At 44.0% G+C, this 13,301-nt stretch overlaps 1 protein-coding gene across 1 annotated transcript; it reads right to left on the bottom strand.

Annotated features, from left to right (window-relative positions):
- Positions 1-4,877: 4,877 nt before the first annotated feature.
- Positions 4,878-12,755, bottom strand: THOC7 (THO complex subunit 7). Its single transcript, XM_054280896.1, has 8 exons — positions 12,608-12,755; positions 12,164-12,281; positions 11,189-11,316; positions 10,749-10,835; positions 9,712-9,769; positions 6,684-6,750; positions 6,490-6,559; positions 4,878-5,261 (listed from the first exon to the last, which is right to left on the bottom strand). The coding sequence occupies exons 1-8, from the start codon at positions 12,624-12,626 to the stop codon at positions 5,194-5,196; spliced, it is 615 nt and encodes a 204-aa protein (XP_054136871.1). The 5' UTR covers positions 12,627-12,755; the 3' UTR covers positions 4,878-5,193.
- Positions 12,756-13,301: the final 546 nt, after the last annotated feature.

Here is a 13,301-nt window from a genome sequence, read left to right as displayed (position 1 = left end):
ATCATTTTAAATTCTCTTGATAGTGACTTTTCATTGTCAGCAAACTGACAAAACATGAAAAAAAGGTTTTTTAGGCAGTTTACTCTTTCTTTTCCCTTTATTGTGAAAGCAATTTAAAAACACAAGTTTTTGCTGCTAAATATTTTAGTAACTCTCATGCTCTATAATGCTTTTAGCAAACTTTTGCCAAGTTTCTCGCTATGATGATGCAAATTCAGAGCAAACCAGTATGTAACGATCCTGAAACAACTCTTGTCCTGGTTTCAGGATGATGGGGCTGGATATGTTGGGGGCAGTAGAATCTTGCCTGCCAGAGGGCGCTTTGCTCCTGCTGCACTGTCAGATTGCTCTTCCAGCCCTTGCATGGGGGAGACAGCGTGGAGGCTTTGGGATCTGTCATAATCACCAGGAAAATGAATTATTGGATACACTTGTGTTGTGTCATGTGGCATCCCAAAGAGTGGAGGTTTTGGGATTGCACCTTCTGCTCCTTGGCAGTGTTTTATGTGTTCTGGGCATTTTAGAGAGAGGCTTTGAGAATCAGGGTAGTTCAGACAACACAGTGAAAATGAAGTGTGGGGGAGAGCAGGGAAAAAACCCTCTTGGGGCTGTGCTGTGCAGGCCCAGGACTTGTGCTCTGTGAACATTGTAGGGCCCTCCAACTCAGGATAATCCATGATTCTCCAGGGTTTTAACCCCTCCAGACAGTGGCAGGACTGGCTGTGTGTGGGAAACGGTAGCAAAACGAAAAAGGAAACGTCTGAAAAGGGCTCACAGGGTGGGAAGCAGTGGGAACAGGGCCAGTGGGATGGGATGCACGGATGGATGTATGGATCTCAGGAACGGGCTGGTGGGATGGGATGCACGGATCCCAGGGAAGAACCAGGGGGATGGGATGCACGGATCCCAGGAACAGGCTGGTGGGATGGGGTGCACAGATGGGTGCACAGATCCCAGGAAAGGGCTGGTGGGATGCACGGATGGATGCGCGGATCCCAGGAATGGGCGGATGGGATGGGATGCACGGATGGATGGATGGATGCGCGGATCCCGGGAACGGGCTGGCAGGGTGGGATGGGATGGGATGCATGGACAGATGCGTGGATCCCAGGAACGGGCTGGTGGGATGGGATGGGATGCACGGATGGATGCGTGGATCCCAGGAACGGGCCAGTGTGATAGATGGATGGATGTGCGGATGGATGCATGGATCCCGGGAACGGGCCGGTGGGATGGGATCAGATGGGGTGCACGGACGGGGTGCACGGATGGATGCGCGGATCCCGGGAACGGGCTGGTGGGATGGGATGCACGGACGGGGTGCACGGATGGATGCGCGGATCCCGGGAACGGGCCGGTGGGATGGGATGGGATGCACGGATGGATGCGCGGATCGCGGAGGCGCCGCGCCCGGCCAGCCCGGCCTCTGCTGCCCCCTGCCGGCCCAGCTGCCGGCCGCTCCCCCGAGCCGCGCGGCTCGTGCCCCTCACAAAAGCTGCACAGACATACATGGAACCAGTGTGGGGACACGCGTCTGTCCCCAGGTTCCTACCTCGTGGGTTCCCCGATTAAGTCCAGCTCCTGCCACTCAGCCAGCAATGGCTGCCCAACACAACCAGGGCAGCCAGGACGGGTCCAGAGCTCTCTTTCCACTGAACAAGCCCTCCATCGTTTCACCTGGCACAGAGGTGTAAGCCCCTCATCCTTCCCTTCAGGCACATCACTGAACAGCTCACACTGCCATGCTGTGCCATGCCAGCTCCTGCTGGATACTCTCCTGCTGCCAGCTACAGGTGAATCACACGAGGCCAGGGTGGACACAAGCCAAAGCCAAACCTGGCTTTGCCTCGTGGCTGCTGTGGCAGTGCCCAGCACACAGGAACAGCCTTTCAGCAACCTTTGCGCGGGGCCCAGCCACACACAGCTGTGTTGTGTAGCCCTGGGCTATGAGCGGAGGGAATTCTGCAACAGTGCTAACAACCTTTATTAAAACAGACTTGGGAAATGAAGGCTGAGGTAACCCAAACACACGTTTGACAATGGGGGTGAAGCACAACAGGTGGAGCACTTCTATGTTTTCTATGTTGCTAACCTGCTTACCCCAGGGTCTGTTGCATATAGGTCTGTAAAGTGATTCATACACTGGATGTGTCCCTGCTAGAAAGAAAAAGCCACACAGGTTCCCAGAGCAGAACTAACCGTACTTGCCTGCATTTCTGAATTTTTTTCTTAGCTCATAATTTCTAGCTCATAAATCTTTGGGATTTTTTTTTTTTTTTTGCAATTTTCTTTGCTGGCAGCAACTTTCTTCAAATTCACATGGTTTCAGAGCTATCCCATCATTTGACAGTGTGTCATGGTGACATCCTTTCTCCTCCTTCTTCCATCCCTGCATGAAGCATGCTAAATCTGTCTTAACAAATCCTGCCCAAGCTGCCAATTCTGTCCAATGTTCCACTCTCCCTCTGCTGCTCTCCTTTGGACAGGACAGAAAAACAAGTCCTGGCACTGAAAATTTCAGTTTATCACTTCAGCAATTCTCTCTCTGCTTCTGTTTTTGCATCCACATGACAAGGGCACTGAGATGGACCACTTAGGCATATAAATTTTTCAGCTTAGATAGAGTCAAGGAAAATCATAAATCCAGGAAACAGCTTTTTAAAATAGTGTGGTTGTTGAGATTCTGAATTGATGTACCTAGGTTTTTATACATGTACATTTAGAGTCAATGCAGGTAGGCAGCATGACAGAGCAGAGCTTTCTAGGCAGGGAAGGAACAGTGGCCATCATGTGTGCCCTGCAAAAATGGCACACAAAAAACTTCTGGAGTCTTGCTTATAAGGCAGGTTAAATACTGCCTGGTATATGAATTCCATTTGGTTTTCTGCTTTGGTACAAATCTAATGTTCAAGAGGTTAGAGGTATAAATACTGAAAAAATAGGAGCAAGTATTTTGGGTGTTCAACTGAGGCTGTGTTTGCAATGAATTGATTTTACTTTTTTCTTTGATTGGCCTGGTCACATCACTTTCTTGTTGCCACCTTGCACTAGGGCAACTTGATTTTCCAGGGCAGTAATTTATTTTCAAGATTGCATCACTGTAATTTGAACTAGAATATATTCCTTTGCCATGCATTTCTATTGCTTCTCTTGTGTGCAACTCTTATTTCTCTGTAAATATTCCTTACCAGAGGGACAGACTTAGGTGTTGGCATGTTTCTGGTCAGGTTCTATACAGAGCAGTGCAAGTTCTGAGATAAGATACTTGATGATCCAAGTAATTTCCAAAGGATTATGTAAAACAATGAATGGAAAAATTTTAGATTTTCACTGTTACAGAGACTGTTTTTAACTGGTGAATACTGCATCAAAATACAGTCCAGATAGCTCATGGAGGCCATTTCAACCACAAAGAAAAATTAATATGCTTTAAAATTGTCCTTGAGTCCTTGTCACTTATCTTCATAATTCATATATTCATGACTCCTCCCTGATTTGGCAATAATTTAGTGTTGCTGCTTTACAAAATATTTTACCATTCCCTGCTGTTGTGAGGGGAACAACCCTGTACAGTTAATACTTTTAGATGGTGTACTTCTACTGAATGCCTGTTGTCTGCTTAGCCACCCCTCAACCTGCCAAATTCGTAGTGCATGAGAAGCAGTGCATGTCTGCACAGGCTCCATCAGGCAAAGCTGAGCTTCCCTGTGCTCTGAGTGACCAGCTGTGAACTAGAAGACTTCTGACAGCTTATTAGTTCAGGGCTGCACTGTGCTACTGAAGCTGTGTGACTTCTTATTCAGCTGGCTTGCCTTTAGCAAACTTGGAATGTGAGCAAAGCAAGCTCAGATATGTCTGCTCAGCCCAATCCACCCAGATCCACTGAGAGTGGGAATTACACAGCATCTAGCTTAGAAATGTCTGAAGTCTCAGTTGTGGAAATCCCCCTCAGCTGTCACCCAGTGAGACAGCAGCTCTGTTCCATGTAGCATTGTTGTTTCACCTGAACCAGGTTTGCCTGTGGCACAGTCTGAGTGAGAGCCAAAGTGTTTTCCTTTACCCAAACCACTGCAAGGCTCCATTTAGTGACTGTTTTTAGACCTACTGCTGCCCCTTGTTCCTTTCTCCCTGCCTTACAAAATATAGAGCATATTCCATTCTCTTCTTTTGAGGAAGGTTGAAACTTTTCGTACTTCCCAACAGATTGCTCAGGCAGCAGGATGAGCCAGGTGGATGGATAGATTCCACTTTGCCTGCTAATAACAAAAGTATTTCTGATTCTTTAACATCATGATTATTGCTCTACTGCTTCAGTTTTTCATCATGAGAAAAGAAGGGTTCCACCATCTGTTTCAGAAATTATGATGTATTTTGATAATAATCAATTCACAGATAAAATCCAGAAGCAGATTATAAATGATACTGGGATTGGATTCCTGGTTCTTCAAGAACAAAGCTTTTAAATTGAAGTTGTAAATGTGCCATTTCAAAATGTGACTACTGATGTGGTACAACAAATACAGCAGAGCAAGGCTTGGATTGTTGCAGCTCTTTGCATCACTTTGATGCATGCACTTTTGAGGAAAAAATTAAAGCTAGTACAGTATCATTTTTAGGTTTTTATAACACCTAACAAGCATTAATTCTATAGAGGTAATTTATTTTATATGAAACTATCAAATTCTAGTCTAGTCATAGTAAGTTCTAAATGGCAGTTACTTTAAACAACTAAGAGCCTACTCAGTTCAGATTTGGGTCCCATCCAGATTTGGGTCCCAGGGTATGGAAACTGGGACTCATGAAAAGATGCACTGCCCTCAGTCTGATACCATGTAAGAAAAGAAGCCCTTATTATGAGGCTCAATCCCTACTAAAAATAGGAAAATCTGTGAAAACACCTTTTATTTAAAGTTTTACAAACACCTTAGTTCACAAGTATGGTGTAAAAGCTTCATCCTTTGTGAAACAAAGTATATTTGTCACAAATTACCAAGTTTGTGGATTAACATCGAGTGCCTGCCTGCAAACATCTGCAACTCTTTTCCCATGAAACAGATGCAAAACATGTATTTTTGTATAAAAATTCACAGAAGCAGGAGAAAACTATTTCCAGCTCCATCTCTTACTGTTGATTTCAACAGAAAGTGAAGATATTTGGACTTTAAGTAGTAATTGTCAGTCTTCAGATGACATCTACTGCTTGGCCTCTGCTTCCATCTGAGTTTCTTGTGATTCCTCAGCTTCTGAAAGTTTTTCATCATCTAAAATTCAATATTACTGTTAGTCAAACTGTTGGTCATATATAAACTATATTGCAGAACTTTGTCCCACTTAAATATTTTATTATGATTGCTTTAAATGTGCAGCTGAGTATCTCATTCTAAAAAATGCTATGCTCAAACAAACAAAATAATCCTTCAGTTTTTAAGGATGTTATCTCTAACAGCTGTTACTGGAAATATGGGGTAAATTCTATAGTGTCAATTGAAGCAAATGGTACCAGATTGCTTCTAACCCCTTCTTTCTCTTTGTCTGCTAATGGTTTATTTATTTTATACTGAAGCTGCGATTTTCACTAAACTGCTACTTCCTTCACAAAACCCTGAAAAGTGATCTATATATTCACATGAAAATGCATTTTCAAGAGTAATACTTAAGCAAGTGTTATTAACACATAATAACAATAACCTTCTGCTAAAGTGCACCTAGGATCAACAGTTCATTCTGCTTAAGAAGATCTAGATGGCCTTAGAGAATGAAAGTCTGCTCTTAGAGCCATCTCTGCATTTAGTCAGGTCATGCTCAGAGGCTGTACCAATTGTTCTGTCTTCGAAAGACAGGGAAAATATACAGCAAATATTTAAAACAATATTACCCATATTAGAGCACAACAAGATAGTGCTGATTTGAAAATATTAAGTATTTGTATGAGAAAAGATGAGTACAAGTAATTCCTGAATTTAGCTCTCATGTCTGACAGTTTTAGTCCCTGCTCTGTCACAGATTCAGTCTGAGTAGGTTGGCATTTGCCTTCCTTTTATTTCAATTTCTTTTCAGTAAAGCCTCAAATGATACCATGGTAGTAGTGACATGTTCAAAACTACTGAAATAGGAATTATAAAATGAAATTTGGAAATCAGCACAAGAATAACTCTCTGTAAGAAATACTTTCTGTTAAAAAAACAAACAAAAAAACCCAACAAAAAAACCCAAAACTCAATGGCTATTCTCCATCCTCAGGTTTTAAAGAGTTCTGTTGCCTACAAATTAACCTGAAGCTAGTCAGGAAATGGCACAGTGGGTAGCTTGTAGAGGACAAAAAACTCAGAGCAGTCTCAGGCTCTGGACTACTACTGGGAAAAAATTCTGCCAATGCAAGAGGTCACCAGCCTCAATTGCACAGAGCCATCCCCCTGCTGGAAGTTGTGATTCCTTTTGATCTGCTAAAACACAACCCAGTTATATCTATTAGCAAAGAACAGCACTTACTCTCCAGGGTTTGCTGAAGTTCATGGATGGTGCTCAGGAGAACATGGAACTGCTTCCTTCTCAGCTCCAACTGGAATGATAAAATACATGTTGTAGGAAACAGAGAGCACATACAGCCAAACAACCCATAGCAGACTCTACATTAATTGTATTTCTAATAAATTATTATATAACCATCTCTATGAAAAACTTACCTTATCTTCAACATTTTCTTTAATGTGAGAAAGGTTTTGCAGTTCTTTTCCCAAAGCTTCCAGCTGCCTGAAAAAAGATATTCAGAGTATTCTTAAAAAATTCTGTAAAATTCTTGCAAAACAGATTTGCTCTAAGTAGAGGAGAAAGAACTCTAAAATATACTGTTTATGTAAACAAAACAAGTGGAATGATTTAGAGGTAAGGTCACTTCATGTAATTTTAAACTATTATGTTCTCAACTTGTAATTTCACGATATTTACAAAAAATTAGACCTCCAAGCTGGAATACAGCTGTAGCCTGGGCATTTGTAACAATTCAGTCCTGACACAACATGTTATTTATTTGACTCTACAATACAAGTCAAAGAAGCAGATTAATAGAATCTTAGAACATCCTGAGCCAGAACAGACTCACAAGGAACATCAACTCCAATTCCTGGTCCTGCACAGGATACCCCAAGAGTCATGCCCTGTGCCTGAGAGCATTGTCCAAGTGCTCCCTGAACTCTGTCAGGATTGCTGCTGTGACCACTTCCCTGGGAGCCTGTTCAGTGCCCAAACACAGTTTGGGAGAAGAACTTTCTGCTCTCACCTGAGCTCACCATGGACCAACCCTTTTTGAGGCCAAGAACAGCAGGTACCATAATATACCTTTCAAATGAGAATGGAGCACCAACTCTTACAGCCAAACCCCCAGTTTGGTACTTCTAATGCCTATCATAATTTATGCACCATGCAATTACAGCAAAATGCTCATTTAAAGGTGAAGTGGATTGAGGCTGATCATCCCTGATTAATTAGCAGGCAAAGTCATAGAGGGGTCAGCAAGGAAATCAACCTTTTTTTCCTGATGCCATTGACAGCTGCTCTACTAGTCTGAGAAGGGAATCACAAAAAGCCCTCCAGTCCTAAGTACCCCATTGTGGATGGGAAAAGGTTATTTTAGTGCTACCTGAGGGTGTTGTCTTTTTTTGAGCCAGCATGCTTGGTACCTCAATGGGAATACCTGAGAGAGTTGTGTGTGACATTACCCCTCTCTTCAGCTTACAGGCTCATACACTGATTCTGGAAGCATTTGGTTTCTAGTTTCTGAAAAACTTCTATTTGCCCAAATCTTGATGTTTACACTGTGCTGTCAGGTGAAAGCAGACTGTGAGAGGACAGACTTCTTTTTTTTTCCTACTAACATCCAAGCTACATCTGGAATTTTACTCCTTCTGCTTTACATTCCAGAGAATCTTTGCTTAGCCTTCTTACCTTCATATCTCTTTTTGTAAGACTGTGTCATTTCTTGGTTCTCTGAACAGCTCTTCTGATACAGCATCTAATTACACTGTGGGCAGTGTTGTTCAGTACTTCTGCTCCTATCACTTCCTGAATTGGCTCCTGTGCACTACTTGTGACTAAGCTGTTAACAGCTTCTTTTGTGCTGTATGACTCCTTGTTCCAAGAAATAGACTCTTAAAAGCACAAAGAAAGTATTTTTCTAAACTTTGTCCTATTGTGCCAGATAACCTGCAAAAGCTGTAAATGTAACTCTTGCAAGAAACCCTTCTGTTTCTTCTCACAAGAAGTTTTCTCAAGTGTTTTTAGTGATTCAGAGTTCCATGAAAAGTGTGACATTGTTAGTGAGGCTTCCTCTGTTCTGAATTAAGGGTGGCCTTTGGTTCATTGTATCATGTTCTGTGTACTTTCCTACAGACTGCATCCTTACCAGCTATAACTCACCACTCTTTCTAGCTTTCCTTAAGAAACTTATGCTTGGATGTGTTAAGCAAACTTAGAATAATCCCTCCAAACCTAAACAATCCAGCATCCTCTAAGATAAAAAAGTATCATTTATCACAGAATTATAGAATAGTTTGGGTTGGAAAGGACCATAAAGATCATCTAGTTCACACCCCCTGCCATGGGGAGGGACATCTTTCACTGCTCAGAACTCCATCTAAACTGGCCTTGAACATTTCCAGGGATGGAGCAGTCACAGCTTCTCTCATTTAGTTATTTCTATTCTTAATTAACTTATCTGAGAAACTGCATTTTTGGTGGTTCTTTATTAAAGCCTCACTTGATAAATGTCATATGCTGACTAATGAAGTAAGAAGTAGCCAAGCCTCATGAGAATTGCCTGTAATAATCAAAGTTGGGGTAATGAAATCAAGGCACAGAAAAACAACATACAAGAAAGAAATGTGTGAAATATTGTCAGTGGCTTATAGCTATAAAAATGCTACTGTTAGGGCAATAGTATAACCAAATCACTTCCATTCGCTATGAAAGGCTATGGAATATGAAAAGACAGCCTCCCCTGGCAAAGTGGGAAGAGGAAAAGTGCACAGCTGCACTTACATGGGAACAGTAATTCCACACCACCTCTTTAATCAGTTTTAGAACAACAAACTCATAGATGCAATAAATCCTGGAATGTTTGTGTGGCTCAGTAATCTCCCCACAACTGCCCCAAAAGCACAGACAGTGATGCAAACCCAGAATGTGACAAGCAGCACTGTGAGTTACACACAGGACGAGTTGGACAACAGGTAGGTCTGCCCTGCATGCCAGGGCAGGTTATGTGTGGCAAACCCAGAGCCATTTATAACTGGGCATGCAGGAATAACAACCAGAAGGAAAACATAAAAAAGAACACCAGGAGCTTTCTCCTGCTCTCTCTCATTCCACCTTACTTGCTTGTGTGTTATGCATTTTGAGTGACTGCTGAATCTGGCTGGTGTAAGTTAAAGGACTTCCCACCATCTCCCTTTTCTGAGATGTGCATTTACATCTCAGTTCACTTATTCACCTTAATTTTTCAGTGGAAAAATTTCAACTACAGAACAATTAGCAGTGCTTCTGACCAATATAGATGGGACATTAAGGAAAGCTCATAAAGACACAGAAACACAAGTTTTTATTGTGTCAAAGAAATTATATAAACATGAGAAAAAGTCAAACTGAATCAAGGAAATGTCAAGTCTGGTGACATCTAGTTTACTGCTATATTATAATTTAATGTAGTTTTATACTTACTTCAGTGTTTCATGTCTGTCTGGGTGATGCTGTATGACTTTGGCCAATGCATCATATTCTGAAAGACATTTAAACAGTTGATGTAAATACTTCTGAAAATATGGATTCAAGAACCCAAACTCAGGTATCACAGAATGGCAGATTCTTTTTCCTTGAAAAACTGTTTTAATGTTTTTCAAAACACCTTAAGATAGCTCTGCATTGCTGCACACTTAGTCTTCTGTGTCTGATTCATAAACATTGGGTTTAGATACAATCAAATGTATATGTACAGAAAATGGTGCTGATGTTACACACTAACATTAAAGATTTTTAGAAAAATATTTAGTATAAAATTTACTATAAAATGCGGCATGGATTTTTTTTTAAAAATTATTACACATGAAGAATAATATTATGGTTATACAGGCAACTAATACAGCCATTTCTTGATAGGAAGACCATACAGATGACAACTACTTCATTCACCTGAAAAAATTTGTGCTGCAGACAGGACAGAACATATTAAAAAGCAAACACTTCAGACCTATGTTCGTGAAGTTGTAAGAACTCCATATTCCTACTGGTTAAGGTTATTTTAATTTCCAGTTGAGTTCAAAATTAACCATAGCATTGATCAAACAGCTGTATTTAAAAGCTTTCATGTTGTATTTCTGAAATTTTTGGCATTTCACTTATCATGAAAAAACAATTTTTTGCTTCTAATCAACTGCTCATCTTTTAGAGTGTTGTAGGTTTCAATGATTTATGGGTATACAATTTTAAAAGTAGGGAAAAAATACACCTCTTCAAACAGGTGTTCAGAAAGGACACTCTTTTAGGTTTTCCTGATGCTGCATGTCATTGAGATCAGGTTCAATCTTGCCTGTGTCATCCACCCAAAACATTCAGTAGTCAGTGGAACCCACCAGGCTGAATATAGTAATCATGATGCCTTGCATGTTCAAAAATTTAGAATCTATTTTCCAATACAATGTATTCTAAAAGATAACAAACCAATGAAGTTCACCACTGTAAATACAGATATGGCACCTTACCCTGGCGATTTTTTCGAATCCTTTTTGCTTGCAGGATTTGTTTTTTGCATTCAGAGATCTTCTCATGGGCTGCAGCTATACTATTTTCTTTAGGGAAAAAAAAAAAAAGAAAGATAAAGAGTTATATTGAATTCAAACAATACATGTAAATAAGCTATTCTGATAAACTATAAAAGAGCTGTTTGTGACATAGTGGCCTGTAGCTCCATCAGCTTAAAAACTATATGCACATCAATAGGTTTAAAAAGCTTTTGTTTGTATGTATTCTATGTAATTACAAGATGCTTATAGCACATATGAGTGCTATCTAGTAAGAAAAAAAAACAAACTCAAAAAACCTCCAAACCACTCATTAGATGTATATATTATGTTCACCAGGCTTAAGCTTGTTCAGAAGAGAAACTGTCAAACAGAAACCATTAATGTTTTCTCGTATTTACCTATATCCTTGTAGATTTTTTCGTAATTTTCCATCTCTCTCAGGTTCATGTCATACACCAGAAGAGTCTTTCCCATTGAAAATTCACACTGTGATAAAGTACTCAGCATTCGTTGGTACTGGCTGTATCTGAAAACAGACAAGACATTTACTCTCAAGCAGCATAAAAATAGTTCCTAACTTCACAGAGCAAGAAAACAAAACTTCTGTAGCATAAAGGATGGCTGAATAACAATCATTCAATAAAGAAAACACTTCAAAGATTCAGTGTATAATTTTTGGAAGTGCAGTTAGAAACACTGTACACATTAATTCCAGCATCATGTCCTTATCAGTATAAAGTTAAAGCAGTGAGCAGTTTGACCCAGAGCTTATAAATCTTCCAGCTCGGGTTGGTTCTGTGGCCACCAAATTAGTCTTTTAATACTGCAGTGCTTCTCTGTCTACACACTGGTAATATTGTGATCTCTGGGAATTTCTAGAATTTCTATCCATTACTAACAGAGACCCCACAGAAGGCTGTCACTCGTACCTTACTAATTTAGACATAAAAAAAAAAAAAAAAAAAAAAAAGAGAGAGAGAGAAAACGACAGCAGCAGAAATACCAGCAGTATTTCCCTTCCCTAACAGAACAAACGCAGAACTGCCAACTAAAATATCCGAGTCATGATCCTGTTATAAGAGCGGGACTCCCGGCTGGCTCACGCAGCAGGCACAGCAATCCTGCGGGCACTGGAGCGGTGCTGGCAGATTTCAGGACACAGCCCGCAGCCCTTAGCGATTCCTGACCCGTCTGCAGCCCTCCTATCCCAGCACAGACCTCGGCGTTTGTCCTGCAAACACCACAGAGCCAAAGAAAAGCAGCTGTGCGCATTTTAACGCGGATCTCTTCCAAATGGATCGAGCCCTGCTTTCCACTGAGACGCAAGCTAAGCAGTTCCAAGACTTAAAAAACCAAAGCAAAACAACAGATACCCTTCCTCCTGAGATCCGGAATTACACCACTTAATGAAACTCTTCACCAACAAATTGATCCGCCTGTCGTCGCCAGCTCCATCGCCATCGATCAGCAGCCGCTTGCGGATAACTTCATCTGGGGAAAAACTCCCGTTAAGCCCTCACGCCATGGCCGCCGCCTCCCGGCGCCGCGCCCGGGGCTCTCCGGGCCCTTCAGGGAGCGATTCCCGGAGCCAGAGCGGGCGGATCCGCTGAGCCGCGGGGCCGGGGGAGCATGGAGGGCCGCGGGGCCGGGGCCGCGATGGAGGCCCGTCTGCGGGGTGAGCGGCCCCGGGCGCCGCGGCAGCCGCTCCCCGGAGGGCGGGCGGGGGGCGCGGCGCTGCGGGGAGCCCCGGCGGGGGTCGCGGCGTGGGGCGGGAGGAAGGAGAGGAGGATGGAGAAAGGGAGGGAGGGAGGTCTCACCGTCGGTCACGGCCCCCATGGCGGCGAGTGCCGGAGCCGGCGGGGCGGCGGCAGCAGCGAGTGAGGTCAGCTTCCCACAATGCAGCCGGCGAGAGCGGCGGCCATGGAGGGGGAGGCGGCGGCTGCTGGGGCCTGAGCCGGCGGGCGGCGGACGCGCGGCCCGGGGAGGGCGGGCGGGCGAGCCCCGCGCCCCGCGTGGAACCGGCCCCCTGGCGAGGGGCGGCCCCGCCAGGTGAGCGCCCGACGGGGGAGGGAAGCGGCGGTCCCGCAGCCAGGCTCCACCTCCCCGCCCCCGCCACCCGCACCGGCCCCGCCGCCCCCCGCCCGGCCGCCCCGCCATGCCCCCGGCACATGGTCCCGCGCCATCGAGGCCGCCGGGGTCGGGGGCGCCTCGCCTGCCCTCCCGCCACGGCCCCGGCTCGGGGTGTCCTCCCCGGGGTGCCGTCACCATCGCTCTCGGTGGTGCCGAGCTCCCCTCGCAGGGTCCCGCATGGCAGCGGCGGTGCCGTCGCACCGGCGGCGATGGTGGCGATGGCACAGGGGAGCGGGCGGACGGTCCCGCCGCGCTGGCCATGACCCAGCGGGCAGGCGGATGGTCCCGTCTCGGTGCCCGGTGTCATTGACATGGCACTGTGAGGGCGGTGGGGTCCCCTGTGGTGGCTGTCCAGCCCCTGTGGGTGATGGAGAGGGAGCA

The sequence above is a fragment of the Melozone crissalis genome, unplaced genomic scaffold (assembly GCF_028551555.1).
Source record: "Melozone crissalis strain CALT ecotype California unplaced genomic scaffold, PUWL_Pcris_2 ptg000029l_1, whole genome shotgun sequence".
NCBI classification, from domain to species: Eukaryota; Metazoa; Chordata; class Aves; order Passeriformes; family Passerellidae; genus Melozone; species Melozone crissalis.
Note: the sequence above shows the minus strand (reverse complement) of the source record. Positions and strands in the feature narration are given on the sequence as shown.